Source organism: Hoplias malabaricus, chromosome Y (genome assembly GCF_029633855.1).
Source record: "Hoplias malabaricus isolate fHopMal1 chromosome Y, fHopMal1.hap1, whole genome shotgun sequence".
NCBI classification, from domain to species: Eukaryota; Metazoa; Chordata; class Actinopteri; order Characiformes; family Erythrinidae; genus Hoplias; species Hoplias malabaricus.
The window spans coordinates 52,264,027-52,291,438 of NC_089820.1; the positions used below are offsets into that span (position 1 = coordinate 52,264,027).

Below are 27,412 nucleotides of genomic sequence, written 5' to 3' on the forward strand. Positions count from 1 at the left end.
GTGAAAGATCAGTGGTTATCAGCAATCAGTAGTTATTTCATACCTCCAGATATAGAAACCTCTACAGGATAAAGCAGCCATCATTTAGATTTAACGAGGAATGTTAATCTTTCGCTATTGTGATGAGCGAACGTCCTTTTTCCCCCTCTCTTTTGATGAGACGAGCAGTAAAACGGAGACATGGAGGGACGAGATTGGAGGTGACGAGGTTAACCTCTACCTAGCTCTTTAAATGTCACAGATGTCTCATACGGTAGCGAATCCTATAGGTTTGCCAAGTGAGAAAATGTGATTGTAGCACTCTATTGCTGACTCACACAGACAGTGTTTTTCCACACTGTTCTTGTTCACATCCATTTAAAATGAACCCTTAATCTTTGGGATTATCAGTTAGTCTTCTTAAGATTTATTATTCAGTATTATAGAATATGTGATACTTCCTCTGACTTTGAAAACAAACGAAAGAACAGAAAGCATCGGCCTGACTTTCAGTTGTAAGTCAGTGGGCTTAGTGTAGGAAAAAATGTCAAAATAATTGTCCATGGTAATAGTGCAAACGCTAGGCCCAAGCAGATTATAGATTAGGTTTAAAATGTTCTGGAGGGTTCCTAACTCCCTAAAACCTGCCTCCAATGCCTTTTGCTCATTGTAAACATATAAACCTCAAATGCAACTTTGCCTCTCTAAATTTGTGCCAAATGCCACTTGTCATTGAATAGATTTGAAGAAGGTTTGCAGACAGTTTTCATTTGTAAAAACGCAGGCCTCTGCCCCAGCAGAAGTTCATCCTGTGGTCTCCAGAGGCCGCAGGTTTAGAGGGGGCTTTAGCCGCAGGGCTCAGGCTGTCTCCCCGGGCCTAGCTAAAGAGCTCCATGCGTGAGCTCCGTGAGCACCCCGCTGGGGAGCCAGCGCCCAAATGCCACCGTCCCTGGCTCAGGCTGCAGGTGAGGTGTAATCGCGCTGCCGAAGCACTTCCTCCAGCCAGAAACAGGTATTTCCTATTAGACACAGAGCTGAGGATTCAGCAAAGAACATCAAATCTGGCTTTCTCCAGCTCCCTCTCCATCTCCTGCGCTGTCTCCTCTCAGCCCCTGCTCCAAATTTCATGGGTATAGTCTGGGCCCCGAGAACACAGGATTTTACCTTTCTTCCTCTGTGTTGCTGTGACTTTCCCCCATGTTTGTCGCAAAGGGGAAAGAACCGGGAGAAGTGGGGATGAAAAAGGAACAACTTGAACTTTGGAGAGAAGAGGGAGGGAGAAAAAAAAAAAAAAAGTTTGGAGGACGTTTCTGGATTATGTTCATGAGACACAAGCTGCTCGCAGCCTGAACATGGCACCGTGTCAATGAGGATCTATTTCCATAAAGTTTATTTTTACTCCCCATGAGGCTCTGCGCAGTTAGGCACAAACAAAAAAAGAAGGAGGAAAAAAAATAGGAAAAAAGTTGGGTGTAGGCACGGATCTTAAGTCAACACGTCCCGGTTCCAGGCGCCTCTGACAGCTCTCTTTGCCGAAAACCTGTTTTGCACGTGAACCGCGCAAAAAGAGGACACTCCAGCGTCTCGTCACAATCATCCAGCACGAGACATGATAATGAATCATTGGCAAAAGGTTGCCCGGCAGTCTCCTGAACGTAGCGGACGGTGTTGAAAAGCGCGCTAACAGCCAGACTTTTCTTATCTCATGCTTACTGTAGCGGTAAGTGGAACATCTGATGGCTCGCCGTGACGCTGCCTGGCGGACAGGTGAGATGCGCGAGCAAGCGACACTTTGGAGACGCGTGTTCACACCATGTCACCGTTCTCCATCTGCAAGCTTTCAGAAAATCCTCCTTCAGCTCGCCTCTGCCACACACATAACACACTCACACTCACGCGCACACACACACACTCACAAACTCACACGCATACACAAGCAGCAACAGAGGATAATGTTCAGTTCGCTGGCCAATCTCCATCAACAGCAAAGCTTCTGGAGTCATCTTTAAGGTGCAGAGGGACTGAGAAGTTGTGAGTCGTTGTGCAGAAGAGAGCTGGTGTTTTGTAGTAGATCAGAGTAGACTTTGGAACAATTATTTTAAGGTTTATTAGCAATATGTAGACAATACAGTGTAAAATATAGGGTATCACTCTCCTTTTTTCCACTTTAAACAAATAAAATATTGAAATATTGGTGTATTTATTAATTGTAGTGCACTTAAAGGGAATAGTCATGAGTATAAAAGCATGTTGTACTTACACTGCCTTTGTGCGAACACATAATAATAAATTAAAGTGTTTTATTACCGTGTCCATAGAAGAAACGGAGACACAAATAAACAACTGGACTGAATGTAACTGAAACATCAACACAAATATGACTTGGATTGAAAACAACCCTAACCCTGATCCTCAGACCGAGTCAGAAAGAGTAACAACTGATTTATAGCTTGTTTTCTGACTCCGTGTAGAGTTTATGGAGATACCTTGGCTTTTGAACCTGATTGAACCTGTAGCTCTGCTTTCCTGCTTCTCTTCCCAAAGGTGATCTGACACATTCATGACCTCAGGTCTTGGACTGTGCTTCCTTCCTGCCTCCGAGGTGTCCTTTTTCTCAACCAGATGATGTTGCTTAAACAGAGAGCACTAGTGAGTCTTAGAGGTATTCTCCCCCCCCCCCCCCCCTTTCAAAGCTCCACAAGCACGGTGGGCTTTTTGGAGGGGCTCTCGCCTAAACAGACGGTCTCCCACTGCACAGAGTGGGTCGAGGTCCAGGGAGCCGCGTGAGTTTCTCGAGACACGTCCCCATCTCTCTGGAAACCAGTGCGCAAAGAAAGCGGCATCTTTCCCCCCTATGGAGCTTCCAGTGAAGTTCGCCACAATCTTCCCCCTCCATCTCTGTGTTTGTCTAACCCTGCCTGAGTCCCTGACAGAAATAGCCCACAAAGCCCTCAGTCAGTCCACACACACACACACACTGCACTCTCTCCCTTATTACATCTATCTCATTTATTTATCTCCTCCTATTTATCTGTTTATCTTGCCCTTTAACAGAGCTCTTAATGAAAATTACTGTAGCCTGCTTGTGAACTCTAAACAAACAGCAAAGAAATGGGCTGAAATGCATCAATTTAGATACTTTCCCCCCGTCATGTTTCCTTCTGATTTGTTTAACTCTTTGTATTCCTGCAGTGCTTCCTTTAAATGTAAATACATACAAAGAAGATAGTTTACTCTCAGATCTGTACATTTATATATGTGTGATAACATTTAAGTATTGTGATAGTGTGTGTGTGTGTGTGTGTGTGCGTTCTCAAATGTTATAAGTGGACATCAGTGGGAAAATACAAAGCAAATGAACTGAAACGCAGTGTCCCTTTAAATCTTTTTTTGGCCTGTACATTATAATAACAGATAATAAAAGGCTTTATGCTCTGAATAGCGTGTAAATGGAATCAGTCCAGCAGTGCTGTGGTCTTAGACGTCCCTAAGCCATCACCTTTTGCACTTCCCTCTTTTTTCATTAGCTTGTCTTTTAGGGATGTATCCGGAACTGTCACGGAATTCGTCTGTAGCCCTGCCCTCAACTCCCCCCCCCCCCCCCCCCCTCACCCCCCCTTTTCTCGTTGTAAATTAAATCCACATAACAGAGATCGATGGTTGCAGGTTGCCTCCTAATCGCGTTAGACGTATTGTTTTAAAATACCAGCGCCCAGCTGGTGAATCCTGGTGCTCTTCTGTTTGTCTCTGTTTAAGAGATCAGACCTCTTTAGCTCCCACCTCTCTCTCTCTCTCTCTCTCTCTCTCTCTCTCTGCACACCCCTCACCCTCTGTTTGTTTTCAAAGCCCGAGGTATTGGCCCAAATCCTAGGTATCACATATCTGACCATATTTCAAGCCCTGAAATTAAGCATGTAAAAACCCTTTTCCCTTTAAAGGTCAGACATTAGTGCTGGTAAAAATTGATCTGTGGGTTTTTATGAATTTAGCCCCTGTGTTGGAGCTGCTTTGTAATGGGAAGATTCAGCGGGGGAAGCTTAACATGGCATTGTTTTGCTTTGACAACGCAGCCACTAGAGCCACTGCAGCTGTTCCCCCTGCTCACAATGGCAGATTAATTAACACAATCATGTGCTTCTGGCTGGCGCTCAATATGCAGGTCTGCTCTGGGATAGATAGGTAAATCCTATACATGCTTTTCCAGACAGAGCGTATTCTTGATGGGGTTCACAACTAGATATATATTTGCAATATGACTGGTCAGCCTTCTGAAAAAAAAAAAAAAAAAAAAGAGAGACAGAATGGGAAAGAGAATAGAGAGAGAGATAGAGAAGGGGGCAAAAAAAAAAGAACTACAAATGAGAAGAAGAGACCTAAGCTAATTGGACCAAAGTATTTCTGGGAAGTGTTGTATATTTCAGAGAAGCACTTCCTCTCTAACCACCCTCCACTCCATTTTTTCCCCTCTCTCTCTCTCTCTCTCTCTCTCTCTCTCTCTCTCTCTCTCTCTCTCTCTCTCTCTCCCTCTTGAGCTGCCAGGACCATTAGCTGGCTTTCCTAATTAAGATTCTGCTGGCCGATCCGTCTCTCTTTCTTAGTTAGTTCCCTGACATTTTAAACTGTCTATTATTCCAGCCAGCTTTCAGGTGCAATGCTGTGTAAATGGCAAGTCAAAAAATTATGTATCTTTTTCATACAGTTATCCATCAAGGACTATTAGAGGGAGCAGTCTGAGCGCTTAAATCATTACGGAATGCTGTGATCTTTCCCAATTGATCTTATCTTTCACTTCCACTGTCATTCCACACTTCATCTGTCCATTTTTTTATTTCCCCAGCCTCCTCATTTCCTTTTCAGTATTCATTCCTCATTTTATCCCTTCTTTTTCTTGTTCTACCTCTTTCCAGCTCCAGCACCACTCGGCTGGGTTGGGTTTTTTGAGCACGGCCACGGCGTGTCGATATTTTAACCTTGCTCCTTTCACTCCGTTGATATAATGATCACTTAACAGTCAAGAGTAAGGGAAGGAGGAAATTAGGGCGTCGGCAAAGGCAACAACAACAGCCAAGCAATTACGTTTCCCCCCAGCTCTGGCGTTCTGCCGTTAATGAAATCCCTTATCGTGGTGGAGGGGAAAGGATGCTAGGACAGGTGTGAGAATCGCAGGCGCTCCGTTTATCTCACTCACGAAAAAATGAAAGAAAAAAGAGGAATATACAGACGCGGAGGCAACAAGTGTGAGCTGAGTCTTCCCTGTGTTTCAGATAAATGCGTTTCTCTGGTACATATTTTGTGCTTTGATTGGCAGCTAGGGCTAATTCTATTTTCAGTTGTATAAATATAGAGACTCATCAGAACACACACACAGACACACACACACATACATACACTTCCAGTAAGAGTATGTGTGGAAGGACAAGGTAGAGAGAGGTGATTGATAGGCAGAGGAAAAAAAGAGAAAGAGACAGAGAGAGAGAGAGAGAGAGAGAGAGAGAGAGAGAGAGAGAGAGAGAGAGAGAGGAGAGAGAGAGAGAAAGAGAGAGAGAAAAGAGAGAGAGAGAGAGAGAGAGAGAGAGAGAGAGAGAGAGAGTTAATGGCAGGGGGATGAGTGAGAAGAGGTAGAGAAAGAGAAATGAGTGAGAGAAAGAAATTAGGGAGAAAGTGATGGGAAGAAAGATGACAGATGTTAAAAAGGATAAAAGTAAATAGATTGAAAGTTTATGTGTGTGTGTGTGTGTGTGTGTGTGTGTGTGAGAGAGGAGAGAGAGAGAGAGAGAGAGAGAGAGAGAGAGAGAGAGAGAAAGAGAGAGTTTAGCTGAGAGCAGTGATGTGTTTTGTGGATGGTATTCAAAGTATTTACATCTGCACAAGATGTCTGCCCTACTCCTTTTTAAAGACTCCAGCAGCATTGCCTACAGTAGCAGTGAGCGGGAGAAAGAGGGAGAGAGGGAGAGGGGGCCCTATAATGATGGTAATGCTGTGTGAGACTTTGGCTCCTGCTAAAGGAAGCTATCTGATTGGAAACAGCTCTGGGAGTCTGGGAGGTTGGCCCTGGCTCGTTTCGTTTAATGACCCATTTCCTTCGCTCGTGCCACAAGCAGTTAACAGCAGTCAAGGTGCCCAGAGGTTCTCCCCAGCTTAGGAGCAGCCTGGCCCGGGGAGGGGGTGGTGTGGGGTGGCGGGGGGGTGAGTTTCAGGAAGGCATGTGGGCAGCACTGGGGTCACAGGTGCATGGTCAGCTGGTGAGATGTTGTGTTGCTGTCATCTCTTTATGTCTTGGTATGAACTTATTTTGTGTCTAATGTCTTTCCCCTTTTATTTCTTGAAGAAAAGTGAAGTAAACTCAAACATACTGCTTCTAAAATGTTTTAAAGGAGATAAGTTAAAAAAAAAAACAGGAAACATCTGAGAAAAAGAACCTCATTGAGAATAACGCTCACATTATTCATAAAAACATTGTGATGTTCAAAATGTTATGATGTAAAATAAAGGAACTTATGAGTTAGAATTAGGCGGCACGGTGGCACAGCAGGTAGCATCGCAGTCACACAGCTGCAGGGACCTGGAGGTTGTGGGTTCGATTCCCGCTCCGGGTGACTGTCTGTGAGGAGTTTGGTGTGTTCTCCCTGTGTCTGCGTGGGTTTCCTCCGGGTGCTCCGGTTTCCTCCCACAGTCCAAAAACACACGTTGGTAGGTGGATTGGCAACTCAAAAGTGTCCATAGGTGTGAGTGTGTGGATGAATGTGAGTGTGTGTGTTGCCCTGTGAAGGACTGGCGCCCCCTCCAGGGTGTATTCCTGCCTTGCGCCCAGTGATTCCAGGTCGGCTCTGGACCCACCGCGACCCTGAATTGGATAAGCGCTTACAGATAATGAATGAATGAGTTAGAATTGCTTCTAGATATTTCATCTAAAAAAGAAAAGAAATGAAACAGTCATGAAATCACTGCTTGAAGTTATCAGAGATAAGACAGAGTCTAAGACTTTTTCCCAACACGTTCAAGGCTGCGAGCCACATGCAGGGCATAGTTATAGACAAACCTGAAAGATGTGTATGTTCATTGGATGGTAAATGAAATGTTGCTATTACTCTGCGTTTGTTTACATTCAAAAAAATTGCACTGACTTCCTCTTAAACAAAGTATCCATAATTATTTGAGCAAAACAGACTTTTCATAACTTCTCATAAAAAGAAAGACACAGTCACACACATGAAACAAAGCACTGCCAGATGTCCCTAAAGTATTAGCAAACAAAAATATATTTCCACAAAATCCTTCCATACTTAACTGAATAGTTACACGGAAACATGGAAAACTGAGGTGCTCCTGCATTCTTTCGAACTTTGGTGGAGAGTGTTTATGATGCAAAACGCGTTCCAAATTCCCTTAATATAACATGAGTCATCCAAACACTTGCTGTGAAGCTAGCTGCTAATAGCAAAGGCCCAGACCTGTGCTCGTTTTAAGCAGAGAGAGCAGGAGAGAAGACAGAAAAACCCGACGACACTCTCGACCTTCCTTCGGCAGCTCTCCGGGGCCAAGGAACGGCCTTAATGGAGCCAGCCAAAAAAACTCCAGCGTGCTCACACTTATCGAACTAATGATCAATTATTAATATTCACAATCTCTGGCCTTGATGTCCCTGCATGGGTGGAGAAGGCAGGCAATTATGTCATGCTCATCTTTTCCACGCCGCCATATGGAGATATTTATAAATATATAAGAGATAGTTCTTAGTGCATGGAGTTAGTGCCCCTCTTACTGCAGATATACAGATTCAGATTAATTTGTAATTAGTCTTGAGATGTTGAGCCTCTGTAGATAAAGGATTCCAACTTGCCTGCTCCCTTCCATAAATGCTGATCACTTAAAAAGAACAAATGCCGGGTTGTCTGATAAAAATAGCTTAAGCCAGAATTATTTTGTTCGCCTGACAAACGCAGACACATATGTCTGAATGCCCTGGCAACAGCACGGCCGCCAGTAAATGAGTTTTGAAAATAAACTGTTATTGTTTAGTTGTAAACATTTTCGGCGCATCGGATCCATATAATGGAATCCCGGGTCGTGCTTAAGTGTCAGCATGTTGGTGGTATTGTACAAACACTGTCTCGGAGAGAAAGAAACGGAGAGAGGGAGAGGGAGAGAGAGAGAGAGAGAGAGAGAAGGAGAAGATAGGACAGTAACCCCTTCTCTCGGTAACAGTGTGATTTAATTTTCAATATCTTGTCATGCGGCACTTTTCACCAGGCTTAGGTTCACATTAATTTGCTCCAAATGTCAGATATCTCTGCATAGATAAAACAGACGAAGAGAAATAAAGACATAAGGCTCCCTCTTCTCTGGCCTGTGGAATCACCAGAATAGTTTTTAGTCATATTAAAGGAGGGGGGGGGTGGGGTGGGGGGGAGGTCTATTAATAGTTGAGTCATCTGCGCTGCAATGTTCCGAAATGGCAAATTGTTAGATCCCCAATGGTGATTATTACTCTCTGTCAATGACCTTCATAACAAATTAACATTCCGGCTGTGGAGGAGATAGGAGCAGGCTTACTCTCGCAGACATGTGTTAGGGGGTGACGCACAGTAAACTGGAAGGAATGGAAGCTGTGGGAGGAGGAATGGAGAGAGAAAGGTTGCGCTGGTGGTGGTGGGGTGGGGGGCACACACACAAATAAAGCACTGCATTGATCGTGGTGATCTTTAGCTGGGAGAGAGAGAGGAGCGCACTAAAGATAAACTTAAACTGAAATACATAGCATAGAGGCTTTTGTGGAAGTGGTCAAGCGCTCCCAAAAAAACTTCACGATGATAGATACTGGCATCTTTTATAGGTCTCTAAACCGATGCATGTTGTAAGCAGCTACAAAATGCCATCGGTCTGTTACTTGTGGACAGTCCAGATATTGACATAAACACTTAAAGAGACAGCAGTAATTTAGGTAAACAGTGCTTCTATAGACTCCTATGATGGATGATCCATTCACAGATCCTCCATATTCTGCCAGACAATATATGGGTTTGGTTGTAATACTTGCATACGCTTTCATAGTTATTATCATGTTTTATCGCACCTGGTCTTTCTCAGGACTTCTCAGCCCACCCCTGCTCCTAGCTGCTTAACTGCTTGTCTAAATTTAGCAAAACTTCTTTTAGACTCCTCAGTCAGATTAATGCAGGTTAAATAAATGATGTCCAACATTATTTGTGATGGATTAGCCCAACCTTGACAGAGAACATGGGGGAGAGAAGGAAGGGACACTTTTAGAGCAGGTTTAAAGTGTCTCTCGGCTTTGTGAAATTTATTCGGACAGAGGCGCTCACTCACGAGATACCGCTGTGTTTGGGACTGCATGATAAATCTTTTTATTTCATTTTCCGAGACACTGGGCAAGTGCATATACGAGTAAAACAGGGGGATGTCCTTGGCTGCACAATTTATAGACCACGTGGCTGAAGGAAGGCAGGAGAGAGAGGGAGAGGGAGGGAGAGAGAGAGAGAAGGAAAGAGACACATAAGCCATCTCCTTTAAGAAGAGAGGTTTTAGTTAAGGTCATGTATTAAGGGAAGATTGCTAAACGAGGTCTTTGGAGGTGTTCATCACGTCAGTGTTACAGAAGCAGTCTCTCTGGATTCACAGGCTCGGTTTCATAATGCTGTTATTGATCAGGTCATAGCCCTTATGGTAATTTCTCCCAAGTACCTCTGTATTGTTTTAATTCACATTAAAGCCATGAAAGAATCAGAGCGGCACGTTGGAAAGCTAATGGCTTTATATGGGAGGTAATGGATTGGGAAGGTGCTGTAGCTGTGTCTTAGACATGGATCTGTAAGTCAGCTTTATGATTGCCTGTTGTACTTGTTGTTGATTTGGTTGCCTAGAAAAATGAATAGGAAATCAATGTCAGGCGAGGATGTTTTTTTTTTTCTCCCCCCCCCACCACCCCTCTACCCCCACCCTTTAAAGGTTTTTAAAGGCACAGTGTGACTAAGCAGCGGATGGCTCCGATCGAAGGCTGAGTCCTCTGTGCCATTCATTCGCTTATTAATATCGCCACGGCGGCTGATATGCACATAAGCAATGTAGATTTGAACATATTAAAATCAGCCGCATATCTGTCTCTCCCCATCTGCACAGCGGATCCATGGAAAAAGAAAGCGTCCCCCGTGCATGCCGAATCTGCTCAGGCTTCACTAATGATAAACACTCCCTTCCTGCCAAAAAAGTGGGCGCCCGATGAATATTTACCACTATTAAGAGCAGCCGGCCCTGCTGAAGCGGAGCTCCTTATGAGATGCCCGCCCCCGGGGCCCGATCTCGCCCAGGATGGCTCTCACGCTCTCTCTCTCTCTCTCTCTCTCTCCCTCTCTCCTCCTGGCTCATGTCCTGCACTGGGGCCAGCAGTGGACCGAGCTTCCTTCTATAAACTCCCCCACCACCCAACCTCCCATCCCCCAGCCCCCCCACATCCACACTGTGATCACCCTGCAGAATAATACAGTTAGTGAGACCTCACTGCCTCGTCTTCAGCAAACCTCGCTTCCTTTTGCTTTCTTTTCAAGACTTGATTATTAATTTATTTTTCTTTATTTTTTTTTTTTAATTTGGTGCTCTTTGAAGCCTGAAAGCGACTCGAGAGAGGAGAAGAAAACAAAGATGGGTGCGTGCCAGCCGGAAAGTTATGGCACCATTCCTGTTTCCCCCAGCTCGGCAGAGGCTTCGCCTTTAAAGAGGGAGAGGCGCACCTTCTGTCACTGGTGAAGGGAGGGAGGGAGGGAGAGAGCATGGGAGAGAGAGAGAGAGAGAGAGAGAGAGAGAGAGAGAGAGAGAGCAAGGAAGGTGGTCAAAAGGGGAAGCGAGAGAGAAAAAGACAAAAAGAAGAGAAAAAAAAGTGAAAGATAGCAAGGATAAGGTAAAGAGAAAGAACGACAGAAGGGAGAGAGAAAGTGGTAGAGACAAAGAGGGGGACCTCCATGGTCAAGTGCACTGTCACTGTGGCTCATTTGCACGGTTCTGCTACTTTCACCTCTCTGACCTCCTGAGACGATGTCATGTTGTTGTGCTGGTGTGTGGCGTGTGGCACTTTGGGAAGGGAGTGTTACGAAGACCTTGAGACATAGTGGTCAGATTTTAGGTGTGAGGGTGTCGCTTGTGTCTGCGGCGAGGAACAGAGACTGGAGAGTGGGAAAGTAAGAGGATCTGCTGAGATGAATGGTTCGTGGTGGATCCTCTTGTTTTATGTAGCCTATTAAAGAGTATGGAGAAAGAACGTTGTTGGTTGAGAGAATTTAGTCAAGCTTGCCAAGCCATGAATGATTTGAAAAACTCCTTACAATCGACGAGAGAATGCTTGAAGCTTAATTTCACCTGACCCCTTCGCTACCAGGCAGAACAAATGCGCTCAGGGAAAGAGGAAAAAAAAAGAAGAAGAAAAGAAATGCAGCGTTCTGTTCAGCGAGCAGAAAAAAAGGACAGTCTTCCCTCCTCCTTTTATAATCCCACTTTCGCTCAGCCCGTCGCTAATAAATATAAATGTTTGTGATTAGCATCACGGCGGCACAGGTGCATGTTTGTTGCGAGGGGAGGCATGTTCATTAATTTTCAGCGATGAAAAGTGCACTGCGCCATAAACGCAGAGTCCAAAAACGCATCGGCTGATAAATGAATGCACAGATTGTTAATGTACCATTGTATGGCTGAGCCTCACCGAGCTTTAAAAAAAAACAAAAAAGCAGGGCCCTCCTGCCAAATCGGCACTAGCTGGAGGTAGTATGGTGGCAGGCGCTTTCTTTAAGGTCCAGAATGGAGTGTTAAAACTCCCTCACTTTCTCACTCTCTGTCGTTAGCTGTGCATATGCTTGTGTTTCTTATTCACACACAGGATCTAAGGATTATATAGACAACAGAGCATTTCCCCTGCTGTGGCTTCACCACCATGTGTTGAGTAATTATTATATATTTTTTTAGGCTGGTATTTACTCTGCAGGCATGAGCACTGCTCCATGTGCCTGGGCGCCCAGCGCTCTGACCGTGGCATTTGGTGAACGAGCACCCATTTGGCCCTCTGTATTGTACCCTGGAATTAAGCTGTTGAAATTATGTTGCCCATACCCGCTAGATTTAATCCGCAGTGTTCATCAACGATCATCATCATCATTATTATCTCATATTCTCCTTAATCTTTGCCCATAAGGTTGCTTTTTTTCCCCCCCTCTATCTCATATAAGCCAATATATTTAGATGCACAGGAACAAACACATGTTTAATGGTGCACCTAGAATACATATGAAACATGGCTGCTTTCCAGGGCAGAACTATTCATGTCTAAATGAAGTGTTTTAAAAGATGCCTGTGCTTGGAGCAAGAGAAGGAAAAAAAAAAAGCAACAAAAAACGCTGCCTCTTGTGCAGACAAAGGGGGGAAAATCTGCTGAAAATGGGTTGTTTTTCAGTGGTTGCGAAAATGTTTTATTAGGGGACCGCCGAACACCTGCCTTAAAATGTCGTTTCAACATCTCCCGAATGCCATTTTGCTTAATTGACTTGGAAATGGCCCAAATGTATTGCTGAATGCAGTCTAATTAATATTAATAATAAATGCCATTATTAACATCAAAGAACATCTGGTGCCCCTGTTTACCCACATGCCTTATATGTAACACATTTTGCAGCTGTTTCATCTCCAAACCGAGTGGGGGTAAACATTTTTGAATTTAGGATCTTTTTTTTCTGCTTTCTCCTTCTTTCTTTCTTTTTTTTTTTTTTTTTTTTTTTAATTCTCATTTTGTTCCATGAATTTATTTCAGCATTGACACTTGGGTCAGGGCTTGGAGACTGGCAGAGGGTGATGGGGGGGGGCTTGCTCCTTGTGCTGAGACTTTTTTGGAGTGCCTTTTCTGGGCTTGGTTGCCGTGATACCGTGGAGGGTTTGGGGTCCCTGGTGTACACCTAAAAAAAAAGAAGCGAAAAAAAAAAATCTGGGCTGGCATCTGCGCCGTGGGGCTGCATTAAGAGTTTCGACCATCATAAATCAGCAGGCTAAATAACTTTAATCTAAAATTTCATTAAGTAGTCCTTGTCAGGTAGTAAAAGTAGGGAGTGTGAAGGGGGGGATAATGCAGTGGTGTTTAATGATAATTGGTGTTTGGTTAATAAATTCTGCGAATTCCGATTACTTTCTAGCAGTAGGTAGAATGCTAGCCTCAGCAGTGTAACTAAACCTCAAATTGATTAACTCGCCTGAACCAGCCCCGTTCACAAAGATGGCACCCGTCCAAATCAAAAAAGAGAGTGTAGTGCGGCGCGCATCAGCCGGATGGTGTTGTGTTGCTCCGGCGTAAGGAAATCAACTCCCCCCGGGTGCATTTTTAAAAGCCTAATGCCTTTCAAATGATGTCATCACATTTACCTCTCTCTCTCTCTCTCTCTCTCTCTCTCTCTCTCTCTCTCTCTAAATATAAACGTTTCTGTAACATTTTCTTTCACTGGGAGCAGAGGAGAGAGGTCAATGGCTTTGACGGAGGCACGTGACACATTATTGTAATGGGGATGGGAGACGTCTTGTGTTTTTATGATTGCTTTTTTTTTATTTTTTATTATTTTATTTCCTGAAAGTGATATCAGAGTAATCAAAACCGCAGGACTGCCTGATTTGGTGTGGCGAGTGTGATTGTGAGAGCACCATTAAGAGAAGGAGGGGGGCGGGTGGTGGCGTAACAGCTCTTTGTTTTTGTTGTCTTTCTTTTCATTAATGGGAACAGGGTGTGGTCCATCTGGAGGGACTCCAGAGAATGTACACACACACACATACAGTCCATATCCTCTCTTACAGAAAACACACACTCACTCTGGTGGTAGCTAGTGAGTAGTTTGTGTGTGTGTGTGTGTGTGTGTGTGTGTGTGTGTGTGTGTGTGTGTGTGTGCGCGCGTGCGTGCATGTGTGTGTGTGCGTGAGACATGCAGACAGCAGGGTGAATGACTGATACTCCACCTCCTCCCAGATGGCTCATGCCACTGGCCCTTGGTCTGATCCCAGCCCTTTGTTCCAGTCTGCCATAGCACGCTAGCACTTGCGCTAACACTAGCATGAGTTAAGTACTGTCCACTTCACATTCCTAAAAGCCCACTTCAGACATAGCACTGTCCAGAGTGGACAATAGCACGTGGACTGATGTATATAAATCCAAAATTGCGACATCCAGAGGCTACTGCACTGTTACTTACAGTCAATTAATCCAGCATTAGCAGCTAGCTTCATATAAGTGCACTTGATTGATTCTAACATGGTCACAATGAACAAGTTAATCATAAATTATGAATCTAACTTCATTATCCCCAAGTGTAATTACTTAGACAGTAAACATCTATAAAGCACAACACGGAATAAGATTATTGTGGTTCAGTGTCTGCAAAGCCACCCCGAGATAGGTGTTGTTCCTTCATCTTAGCAGGATAATATATGAAGGCCCTACCTGGTTTGTGACAATCATTTTAATATTGTGTCTCTTACAGATTTTCTGTTTGCATAAAAAAGAGGGATGAGGAATTGAAAATCAATATGGAGAAAATAGTTATAGGTGGCGGGTTATCGAGAAATCTCTCTGTTCCAGACACCCTGGGCAGAAGGATGGGGCGTAATATATGGGGTGACCTTCAAATGTCATAAATGTGTTGTGCAATAAACTGTCAATATTTGTGGTTATACGGCGCGGGATGACTTTTACAGTAATTGGAACAGCCGTATTAAAAGCTGGGGAGCAGTCAGCTGATTAAAGACAGCGCTGTTGGCTGCCTGTGTGTGTGTGGACTGATGTGTGTGTGTGTGTGTAGGGGGGGTTGTGCCTGTGTTTGGATGTGTGTGCAAAATTACATGGGTAACTAAAAGGGTGATACAATGTATGCATTATTGAAGCATTCTGGGAATGTGGAGCATAAAGAGCATTTGTGTGCCAGTGGGAGGGTGTGTGTGTGTGTGTGTGTGCACTGATAAACCCTTATATTTACATTTATAAGTATGTCAGGGGTGGGATTCCAATATGAAATAAAAACAGGTAACACTTTATTTGAAGGACTCCAGAATTGGGTCTTTTAGAGCAAACTGAATAAAGCGTTTATAAAGCAATGCTTTGATTTTCATAATCTTCATAATTCATAATACTTCCATATTCATAAATATATTACAACAATAACTGTAATATCATTTCCAAATAATGAAAAGAGAAGCCCAGCTGAGAGCATTACTTGTGGGTTTAATGGAAGATTATGAGGTCCTTCGGCTTAAGAGATTGTTTCGTACATGTTTTCTTACAGAAATCTCTGAAAAATCATATTTTATACCTAAACTGAAGCATGAATATAAAAACACTGATAAATATAACCAGGTCTTTGGTTTATAAGTTTGACTGCTTTGAACCAGAGCTTCATGACTATAAATGCAACAAATACATATATATACGCTGTCAATGACAAACCCTGTATCTTCATATTTTTTTGTGGAAATTTTATGATGAACGGACCAATAAAAATGCTCCAAAATTACCTCAAATAAAGTCATTTTACATCGACTTCCTTTGAAAGTTAAGGAGTTTATATGTTATACGATATATGTTTTTCGTAGTATAAAGTTGTTTATATCAATAAAGCATTACTCGTATCATAAATTAAAATTATGGACATAAGCTGTTACTAAACGGTCTTGCATTGCTTCATATATAAGTTATTCCCTTTTCATTCCCGTGTTATGAAGTGTGTATTTAGGTAGCCTTCAAATGAAAACTCCACCATTTTGTGGAGCAGACCGCTGGAACTCAGTATTAAATGCTGCACACTCTGTGCAATTTTTTTGTGAGCGAACACTTGCAAATGCACCTCTATTGGCACTAAAAGGCTCTCACACTTGCCACTAAGGCTAATTTGTCAGGATCCAGCCCCAAACTAGGTCAGAGTAGAGTAGGTGTTTGTGTTTGTATGGGTTGTGTGTATGTTTGGGTCAAAAAATGGGGCACCCAGTACAATGTAATGTGTGTAGGCAAAGCGAGGGAAGCAAATCGCAGCCACGTGATCGAGTCACAAGAACGGAAGAGAATGCTGACTTCACCCTTTCTCTTTTAACTTCTTAAATCTCATTTGATTCTTTAAAGGGAGGGGAGGGTGGAAAAATAAAAAAGGGAAAGATTACTGGAAAAAAAAAAAGCTTTTGATTGAGTGGAATGGTTGCCTAAGTGGGTTGCTCCATTCAGATGCTCTCTCCCCACACACATACCATATCATGTGGCGGAGCAGCAAAAAAGAAATGCCCTTTTAAACTTTACTTGAGCCTTGGCGGGTCATGCGCCTACTGACTTGCAACACATGTCAGGCGTGGGGCCAAATGCTACAAATGTTACTACATTGGTGGTTAGAGTTACAGTGTGTGATTTTTGTGTTGTGCCTGTATGGATTGTATCAAAAGAAAAAAATCCATGCACCAGCAACTTGTGTTGTATTTTAAAGCGTCTTCCCAAAAGTTTGGCAGCTAGAAGTCTTTCTTTGAGCTTGACTGGTTTTAACTGGCACGGACCAGACTGATTTTAATCCAGTATGAAGTGTTATTAGTCCGACAAGTGTCCAGTTGTGTGGGATTATTGTTAACATCCTGTGAAGTGCATTCAATCTCGCAATAGTTGTTATGCAAGACCACGTTTGGGGGTGGAACATGGAGAGATCAATTATGGTATTGCTTCTATTATGTTATTTTATCCACACGACTGTAAGCTTGGAAAAGTTTGATTATTATTAATCTACACACATGTCAATATGAATGTCAGGTTTAAGATATTTCAATACAGGAAAGGAAATATATACATGATTTATCTGGTAGAAACTGACCAGTCAAATCCTGCAGAGCCTGGTTTGATAAAACTAACTTGGCTTGGATAGTGCTTTAAGGATCCTGGCTGGATGGTCTGGCATCGAGAACCACCGTGAGGTCCTAATCTAGCACAGCAATGCACCTCGACCATATGAGACACTTCCTCCTGCCTCACCACAACCTAACACTGCTGACATCTCCTGTAATAACGTAATTCGCTGTGGTTAATTATCTCAGAATGGGGGCTTGTTGGTCTTGACACATTTAGAGTATTGGTATGACAGCAGCTCAATCAGTGCGAGGCCTTCGTTATCACCCTCCGCTATCAGCCATGCCGCCGACGTCACCTGTCAAAACCAGGCCGCCACACGGAGGCACAGACCCACTGCTGACACGGCTGTTTCCTTTCCAGTATTGTTCGTTTTGACACAATCCGCCATATGCTACCCAGTAAAGATGATGATAGGAGGGATAAAGCGGGGGGAATGGGAGTGTACTGTAGGAGCCAGGGCGACATCTCTAAAGCAACCTGAAAAGCTTCTGAACTGTCAGCGTTCTGTCAGACCGCGGAGAGAGCGAGAGAGAGAGAGAGAGAGAGAGAGAGAGGAGGGGAGGGGAGGGGGAAAGAGTGGCGCGCGTGAACCCATTGATGTGTTTGACTTTGTGTGGTGTTAGCAGATTTGGGTGGCAAAAGGCTGAAAGGAGAAAGAAAAAGACAGGAAAAAGGGAACAAGTGGAAGAAAAGCTGGCTGGCATGTGGCTGGTTTGAAGTGAAACCGAATACTCACAGTTACATCTCTTTCTCTCTCTCTCTCTCTCTCTCTGTCTCTTTTCAGATGTTGGGGACGAGATGGCAAAAGCTCCAGGGGCTGCCCAGCCCCCCACGACCCAGCACAGAGAGAGGAGTGTGGGCACAGCCATGAAGGACTGTCCCTACTGTGGCAAGTCCTTCCGCACCTCTCACCACCTGAAGGTCCATCTGAGAATACACACAGGTGAGTGCAAGCCCTCTTTGTGTATAAGGCCTTCCATTCCAGCAGTTCTCACATGATCTCAGCATTTCATCTTATAGTGTGAAATCAAAACTCAGGATACATAGCACATACGCTCTGAATTGCATTCAAGCTCAAAAGCTGCTCAGAATATCCCAGAATATTATGAAGTGACCACAATAAGTGCCACATAATGTATCAGAATTCAACATTCAGTTTACCGAGACTAGCACTTAATGTGTGTGTAGTGCTGCCTACTAAAACTAAACCTGATGGAGGAGCCGGTAAAAGTTCTGCCTTGGGAACAATGACGGCCCACACACTTTATCCCCTTGAAGAGAAGTCAGTATTCATCACTACTGTTTTCCACCCCCATACAATTTTAAGTATTTGCTTTTAACAAATCATTATTTAAAGCCTGCTCTGTATAAGCAGGTAAGCACTTTAATGAGCAGATTGAGACAGCTATGAGTGCTGCCCTCTATAGCTAGTCAAACTAACAGGTAGATATAGTTTTTCTCTGGATTGGAAAATACCAATGAACACCAAAATGTTCACAAGAAAGCAAGGTGTTCATAAATATTCATGGACAGCTTTAACTTTTCCAAAAAATCGGAATTAACATGACATTTGTTTGGTATCTAGCTATTAACCACTCCTTAGATTGTGTCCTAACTCTGCATGCGGCATTGCTCTGTATTTGGAGATGCCTCTCATTCGCTGGCTGTGCTCTAGGTAACAATGAGTTAGTCTGGGTCCTGAGTAATGATGTGTACAGTGCTGGTCGAGTGACTGCGGTCAGACCCTGCTGTCATAGCCCACAGCAAGGCTGAGCCTCACTGGCAGGCACAGCTGGCCTAGTTAACACTCAGGATAACCGGGATAAGCACCGAGGGGTCACCTTACTCACTGTGTCTGTACGTGTAACTATGTGTGAGAGAGAATGTAAGTGGAAACTGTATGAATCCATGAGTATCATGAATGCCTAAGGATTTTTTTTTCTTTTCAAGCAGGATCACCACACATCTGCAGTCTCTTAGCCAACATTATATCATCAGATATTTCATGCTTTAGCTCCTTAAATACCTTTCCAGCGATCTCATCCCTTTGGCTCCTATAGCCACCTTTAAAATATCATCTGGAGTGGGACAGATGAAAAAAAAAAGGGCAAAGTATTCAACAAGTGTTGTTAGGACAGCCGTGCACTCGCTGTAACTTAAAATGGAAATCAGTCTCAGGAAATTGATGGTTGTTATTTTTTTGGTATGCGCTTACAAGGAAGAAGGGAGACCACCCAAATAGTATTCGTCCCGGTTAATAAGAAGCACATAGCTACACTGTTCTGGGGAATTAAGGACTGATTGTATGGCACGCCTAGCAGCAGAGCCCATGATTGGGGCTTCTAGCTTTAATACATGAAGGCCAAGGGCCAATGTGGAACAGTTTCTGCAGAACACCTTCTAAAAACCCATCACAAAGCTTCAGTGTACATTTTGTTTACCCTTAGAGTCATAAAACCGTGGACTTATTCCATATTAGTAATATCTCACTGGGAAAATATCTGTCAAAATGCAGTTTCACAGCTGTTTGTAAGTAGAAGAGGATGTGAAGTTACTGTCGTGCGTCATGTTTTACATAAGGCAATAATCTTCCTTTACACTTTTTTATTTTGAAACTTGAAATATAAACATCTGTTATTACAGAATATATATATATATATATATATATAATGGTTAGATTTTGCCTATTACACTCGTCAGTGAGCCTCCACCAATCGCTCACAATGTGCTCCTGCAAAGGAGGGTTGGGCAAGCACATGCTTCCTTCAGAACACGTGAGACCAATGCACTGCTAATACAACGGCACTCAACATCTTAACAAATCAGAGGAGAAGGCAAACTGCCCAGATCTGTCACATCAGCTCAATGATTAGACTGCTGCACTACTCCATCCATCCATCCGTCACTTTTGAGTCGCCAATCAACCTACCAACGTATGTTTTTGGACTGTGGGAGGAAACCAGAGCACCTGGAGGAAACCCACGCAGACACAGGGAGAACACCGCTACATTACTCAGGACCCCTAATTAACATTAACATTAACAGGGTGGCACAGCAGGTAGTGTCGCAGTCACACAGCTCCAGGGGCCTGGAGATTGTGGGTTCGATTCCCGCTCCGGGTGACTGTCTGTGAGGAGTTGGTGTGTTCTCCCTGTGTCCGCGTGGGTTTCCTCCGGGTGCGGGTTTCCTCCAGGTGCTCTGGTTTCCTCCCACAGTCCAAAAACACACATTGGTAGATGGATTGGCGACTCAAAAGTGTCCGTAGGTGTGAGTGTGTGAGTAAATGTGTGTGTGTGTGTGTCTGTGTTGCCGTGTGAACGACTGACGCCCCCTCCAGGGTATATTCCCGCCTTGTGCCCAATGATTCCAGGTAGGCTCTGGACCCACTGCGACCCTGAATTGGATAAGCGCTTACAGATAATGAATGAATGAATTACTTAACGTAATAAAATTAAATAATAAAATGTTGAATTTGGAGTGAATGTAAATCAAAAGCAAATGAAAAAAGACCAAATATTGCTAAGCATTAATAATTGTTTAGTAAGTGATCAGTTAGTAGTTAGCAGTAGGTTAGAAGAAAGAAGTAAATTTACAAATTGGGCTACTCTCAGATATTGAACTCATCACTGTAGTTAAAATTTGTAAGTTATGTCACTGAGCTAGAAATAATGCATGACGACTATGAAATGTAGGAGGTCTGTTGAATGGCAGGTCCAAGTAAAGTGTTAGAGTCAGCTTCTGCTGGGCTTCTGGAGACTGATTGCTTTAAGCTGGGGGCAGCATGGTTATGTCCCCATAGCAGGAGAGCAGGGGATGGAGAGGGGAAATATGTTTCTAGCCGAGGGAGGTTGAGTTATGCCTGCTTTGAGAAGAGGGTAAGGGTCCCCAGAAGGGCCATATTTCTCTAGAGAGGAAGCAGAGGCCCTCGTCCCGAGCCTCCGCTAACTCACTCGCTCACTCAACTCACAGAGGCGGCCTGAGTGTGTGCATGTTCTTGTATGTGTGTGTGTGTGTGTGTGTGTGTGTGTGTGTGTGTATTTACAGGCTGAAATCCTCACAGTCTGTCGATGCAGCAATTTACACAAGCCCTGATGTGTTTGCAAGATGTGTTAGCCACGTTGATCAGTTATGTGATTGCCCTAAAGGCTTCACCCTTATGCTACGTTTCAGAGATTTTCCATCAAGCACAGATCCAAGATCAGTTTGCTTTTAGTTTCTGCAAAGCTAAACTGCTGCACATGTGAATTTTCACTTTAATGAATGTGTTAGTATTTTTAAAGAGGCTTTTAATATTATTTATCATGCTGTTTAATATTCAGCAGGGTGTCTCAACCCCATCGGTTTAAACGAATTCAAGATTTTTTTTGTCCATCAGTATTCTCTTTCTACAGAAGTGCGCATGCACTGAACTGGAACATTGTGCAGTGTACATGTAGTAGACTAAAGTATTTACCCACATATTTTCTTCCCAGATTCACGTCTTTAAACTGAAAACAGGTTGATTGTAAAAGCTTAAAAGTTTTATTTTTGCGTCTTGTGACCCTTTTAGAAATCACGTTTAACAGAAATGTATTTTGAATACAAAAATTAATAAATAAAATTGTGACATGCCTCTGCTTCCACTGTCATTATCTTCTGAAAAACAAAGCCTCAAACTTCCTCCATAAAATGCCTGAAACACCATGACCATGTTCATTTTTATTAGTCATACAACTGAAAATCCAGCTGATAACTATCTTCTATCCCCCAGCCCTCATGCTCCACTCAAATAACGCTAACATTCAACAAATACGGGCTCCCTGATTTAAAACAATCAGACATGCCGATGACACAAAGCGACCCTCAATCGCGGCACCGTGAGCCCGTCACAATGGCATTGCTTACTGCAAGGACCAGGGCATTGTGCAACACAATGTTAGATTAATGACTCTCTAACGCTGGCTTGAAAGGAATGAAGTGAATTTAAATTCCTCCAAAAGTTAAAGAGCTAATGTTACAGTATTAATTTCCTCTCCAACAGTGAGTGGGAAAATATCCATTAGTGAAATTAAGCGCAGTTTTCTAGGTAGCTAACATTGTGCGGCATACAGTGTGGGGCCACAGCTAATGAACACTGCAGTGGGTGATATTTCATTATACAAATTAATGCTCACATTTTAATGGGAAAGTCACATAATGAATCTAGGCTTCAGTGACAGCAATTAGAGACACAGATTGTCCCCTTCTGGACAAGGCAGTATTTAGCAGTAAGCAGCTGTGGGTAAAAAATAAAAAGGTCCTTGCTCCTGACAACGGCTACGCATAACTTGAGGGTGTGAGCGAGCTGACGCTGTGACCGAATCACCTTTATTTAAAGAGGAACTGGGGAAAGATGGCCATCGCCTGTGTCAAGTCACTTTGGTGATGGAAGGCCATTACACATCCTCCGAGAGCATCGACAAGAGCCAAAAGAGGTTTGGCTCATACCGGCGGATGGAGTTTTATGGTCGTATCAAGCAGCATTTTGAAGGTTTACTCCATGGAGGCAGAGTGATTAAGCACTGGTCTGTGGTCAGTTGCTACCGTTCCAAACCATAAGCACTGTAAATTACAAAGGTCACCCAGCAGACTCCAGTTCAGAGACCCATAGCCGTGTCACAGGAAGTTTAACATTGTTGTTCTGCCTGATACATTGTTTCGCCGTTATTACCGTCATTGTTGTTCTATTTTCTTAGGCTGGGGTACGACGGTTCCTTCTCCCAAGCCTTGTTTTGCTGCTCTACTGCGACTTTAAAAAGAGAACGCATGAACTAGAGTAATGGTCCTTACAGTAAAGGACAATTTAGAAACCAAACAAAAGCTAGAGAGTTAAAGGGAATGAGGCTTGAGAACCAGAGCACCTTGATATTCTTGGTTCCGCGTTTTCTTAAACAGATAAACCACATTCTAAGCGTGAAGAGGCAAAGAAAATAAAAGACACAGCTATTTTTCCAGGCCAGTCAATCTCTCCCTCCCTGCGGTACGCGGGCTGCCGTTTCACCATTATGTAAAGCCATATGGAAATTCATCTTAAAGTATGTCATATCTATTAACTATTTTAATTGCCCTTCTGTAGAGGCTCTGGGTGTTTATTCGGTATGGTTACTATGGAGTTGTGACAAATTGCAGAAATCCAGATGAAATCGGTTTGAGCAGGACTCCTTCAAGTGGAGAGACCCTGAAAGACTCCTTTAAAAAGCGGAGCAAACTTGTGAAACGATAATAGATATGTACCACTCTCAGCAAGAGGCTTCTGTAATTTATATCAAGTCTGTCATACAGTACCAGATGGCAATTTGATGTGTATTTTCCTCTATTTTTATTAAGACAGTCCATCAACAGAGAGACAAAGCTTTTGGAAGAAAAAGTTTTTTTTTCCCCTTTTTTTCCAGCTCTTTCTCATATTAAATGATGAAAAATAATAATTCCTCTGCCTCTGTGCCTTGGCGATCCATTATGTTTCTCAGAGGTTGTGCTGTTTGTGCGGATATCAATTAAAAGTGGATTAACGGGTACATAATGACCTTTAGCAGTAAATTGTGTGTAATGTTGCAAGGCAGGATACAGTATATTCCCCAGATGTCACACATGCCCCTGACGTATGATGGAGCAGATGTCTTACTGAGTCCAAATGGTGCACAAAGAACACGCCATGCGCATGCACACTCGTGCGAACACATACGCACACACAAGCACGCTCAGAGGAAGGCGCTTGCTTACTCTCTTCCCAGGCATTGATTACTTATCAAGCTTTGTTTATATTTTTGCTTATAGTTCTGACATGTCACAGATTATTGACACTCTTCCCTTTCCACTCCCACTCACCCCCAGCGACAGCATCAGCGCTGCTGTGGCGAAGGAAAACGCAAGCTACGGGTGGAAGGAATAAAGGGAGAAAAGCAGATCACTCTAATTTGGCTCTAATTTTGGGCACAGAATATCATTTTGTCCAGTTAAAGGAATTGAAAATGATCATTTGCATCAGGGACGCTTCCTTATTGAATCAGGCCAACCCCCTGTTATCCTGCTCAGAGGATAAGCACTTATTGGGTTAAAAGCTCATCTTGTATGGTTTATTTTGAATATAAGCCTCAAACGCACTCTAGTGTAAAAGAATAAATGGGACTCTCTCTCTCTCTCTCTCTCTCTCTCTCTCTCTCTCTCTCTCTCTCTCTCTCTCTCGCTCTCTCTCATATCAATGTAGTATTGAGTTGGTATTTGTGAGCCTTTATTTGGGAAGCTGTGTGCAGTTGGTCTGCGGATCTTTGAGTCTTTTTCTGGAATGGTGCCCTCCAAATAATGATAAATTACTTGAGCAGTATGCCATTTGCTAATTATATCCATGATTTACTACAGAGCCAGACTTAAATCATTCAGTTCAGTCTTGCGTAACAATGCAACATTTTTTTTCCCAGTTAAAAATGGTTTCCATGTGTATAATCTAAACATTTTATAGCTATATATACACACCCAGACGTGCGCGCACACACACACACACACACACACACACACACACACACACACACACACACACACACAATACTTGACAAACATCCCTTTATTTTTGGCTTTTTCCATTTCTCTGCTTAGTCTTTCTCAGCTGCACCGCTACAGCAACTCATTTCAAGGTCTCAAAAAAATCAAGCCTAGCATTTTGTTTATTGCTTATTGATTGCAGATCTGTCTTTCATTTTGGGCCTGTTATAATTGCTGGCAGGATGTATTTTATATCAAGATATTGAACTGATCTTGCAAATGCGATTGAAACCATTTTTCCTCGCGCTTCTCCTTGCTTTGCTGTTGATAGTGCATATGCTCGCGCATGCTTTCTTTTACAGCACATTCCATTCTACTCAGCTCTCCTTAATCCTCATTCTAAAGCTGCCTTTTAAAAGGAATGTTCATATGCTTCCCATATGTACATTTGTGTGTATTTGTGTCATTGTTCTGCTTCAAATGGGCACCATTTTTTTTATATATATATAAGTACATTATACCTTAGGGATGAGGGGTCAGAATTTCACTCGGGGAAGAATGAAGAGCTTCTGCAGAGCTTGATTTATCAGCTCTATGATAAACTCCAAATAGAGAATGTCCAAGGAATCACTACCTCACCAACAAGGCAGAGGGCTGACAGCGAACAAGGCCGAGCGAGAGAGGGGAGGGGGGAGAGAGAGAGAGAGAGAGAGAGAGAGGGAGAGAGAGAGAGAGAGAGAGAGAGAGAGAGAGAGAGAGAGAGAGAGAGAGAGAGAGAGAGAGAGAGGCCACCAGCAACCCTCACTCGCCTCCACTCCCCCATATGAACAGAGATAACATCCAGACAGTTGTGTTGTCAGTTGAAAATATGATCTCTGTAGTGGACTGAAGGCACCATATGGTGAAATGTTTTTTTATGGCGCTGACGTGAGTGATGGCTCACTTGGTGGAGCTGGATCGAGCTGGATCGACCTGTATTGAAATCCCCCTCATTCCTCCCTCTCTTGCAAAGAGCATGATGGGCTGTTTTCTGTGTGATTGATGCTTTTGAATAGTGGAGGGGGTATAGAATACTAGAATGATTGGACATTGTCCTTGTCTTTTTCATTCTGTGGCTTGTTTTCTTCTGCTCCCTTTGACATTTAAACTCAGTGACATACTTACATGATCTTTGTCTCCTTCTCCTCGTCTCTTTCTCTCAGGTGAGAAGCCCTACAGATGCCCTCATTGTGACTATGCTGGTACTCAATCCGCCTCCCTGAAGTACCACCTCGAACGCCACCACCACTCGCGAACGTCAAAACGGCAGTGCCTCCTCTGCCAACCACCCTCCATCCTCCGATCACAAGGATGACCACAGTAAGAACAGCAGTGGCAGTGGGGTCTTTGCACGGCCTGATGTCTTGCGTGGGGGTCTTCAAAGGGATGATGCCCTCTAGCCTCGATTTCCGAGGAAGCCAGATGCTCCCACACCAGTGGGCTCCTCCTGGAATGCTCTCCCCAAGAGACAGAGATCGCGAAAGGGAACGAGACCGCCATGGGCCAGGGGCAGAGCCCAACTCCGACAACATGAAGAGCCCTGAGGGACCAGCCACTGGAGGAGACAGCCCAGCCAGCTTCTCAGATCTGGGCCGGGCATACCAGAGTATGGTGGGTAATGGAGTCAACTTTCAGGGTTCTCTTCAAGCCTTTATGGACAGCTTTGTCCTGAACTCCATGAAGAAGGAGAAGGAGATGCGGGAGAGTCAGCTGCATGGCCAGCACTTTAGCCTGGAGAACACCGAGCACAAGATCAAGAGAACTAGTGATGGAAACCAGGACGAGAACCCAGTGGATGTCAAGCCAGCTGAAGGTGGCCGCTCCCAGTACGAGCCGCTTGACCTCTCTGTTCGGCCTGATGCAGGAACCCTACCGGGTGCTTCTGTCACCATCCAGGACAATGTGGCCTGGCATGGCTGCCTGTTCTGCTCTTTTACTACTGCCTCTGTTGAGCTGATGGCCCTTCACCTGCAAGCCAACCACCTGGGCAAAGCCAAGCACAGCCATGGCAAAGAAGCTAAAGACCACCTATTAGGCGAATCTTCTAATACAGGCAAAGCCTCTGGCCTGATTCCTCCTCCTCCTCCTCCAGGCCTTCTCCATTTGCATGAAGGTCCCCCTTCCAGAGAGCGCGAGCCCGAGTCTGGGGAAATGAAGAGCCAAGCTAGTTGGTCTAACCACCTGGACCAGAACCCACTTGGAGCATCCATGAGCACATACTCTAGTGACTTCTACAAGCCCTTTGCCTCAATGTATGACAGCTCTTCCAGGGGGCCTGCTGGATTCTTGGACCATCAGACAAATCAGGCTAGCGATGTAGGTGGGTCAAGATGAGCTCTCCGACAAGGCCTCTTGTGGTGACATGGGAAGCATCTGAAGAGCGGGGAGGTCAATCTGAAGATGAGGAAGCAGGACATGAAGACCCTTTATCCAACCCCACAACCATAGAGAGCGACGGTGTCGCTCAGATGACGAAGAGCCAGAAGCCGAGGAGGATGAAGAGATGGAGGTGGGAGATATGGATGACGATGATCGCATGGCCCCTCCGGATGCATCCCGAAATCCCCGTTGTCTGGGAAGGATGGTCAGAGGGCAAAGATGTCCATGGGAGCCCAGGGGCATGGCCCTTCTCCTACTCATCCACCCTGCCTAGAAAAACAGTGGCAGCAGCAGGCAGCAACCCAGTTTGGGACTCCTCTCGTCAGCCCGGTGGTCCTCCTGGCCTGCTGAAGCCTGAGCAGGCACACCTAGAGCACCAGAGATGAACATGCTGTCTGTCCTTGCGGGCCTACAGCTCTGAGAACCCTCGCAACCTTTAATGGAGGCCTGACCGGCAAACTCCAATGGTGGCGGCGGCGGTGGAAGTAACTCCAACATGAAGAGAACCGACCCCTCCGGTGAGTGATCCATCACGCTCTTTGCAGCCTCAGAACATTCTGTATGCCCCACAAAAACAGTATGCTAGGTACATAGGTACATTTTCAATCTGATAGAGTGTGT

The 27,412-nt window shown here is 44.1% G+C and overlaps 1 protein-coding gene across 1 annotated transcript in view; it reads left to right on the plus strand.

The window, feature by feature from the left end:
* LOC136678741 (zinc finger protein 536-like) overlaps positions 1–27,412 on the plus strand; it is a 207,698-nt gene that overhangs the window by 117,021 nt on the left and 63,265 nt on the right. The window contains 4 exon segments of the mRNA XM_066656865.1: positions 17,664–17,822; positions 25,576–25,658; positions 25,660–25,782; positions 25,784–26,225. Coding sequence (XP_066512962.1) covers positions 17,664–17,822; positions 25,576–25,658; positions 25,660–25,782; positions 25,784–26,225 — 807 coding nt within the window.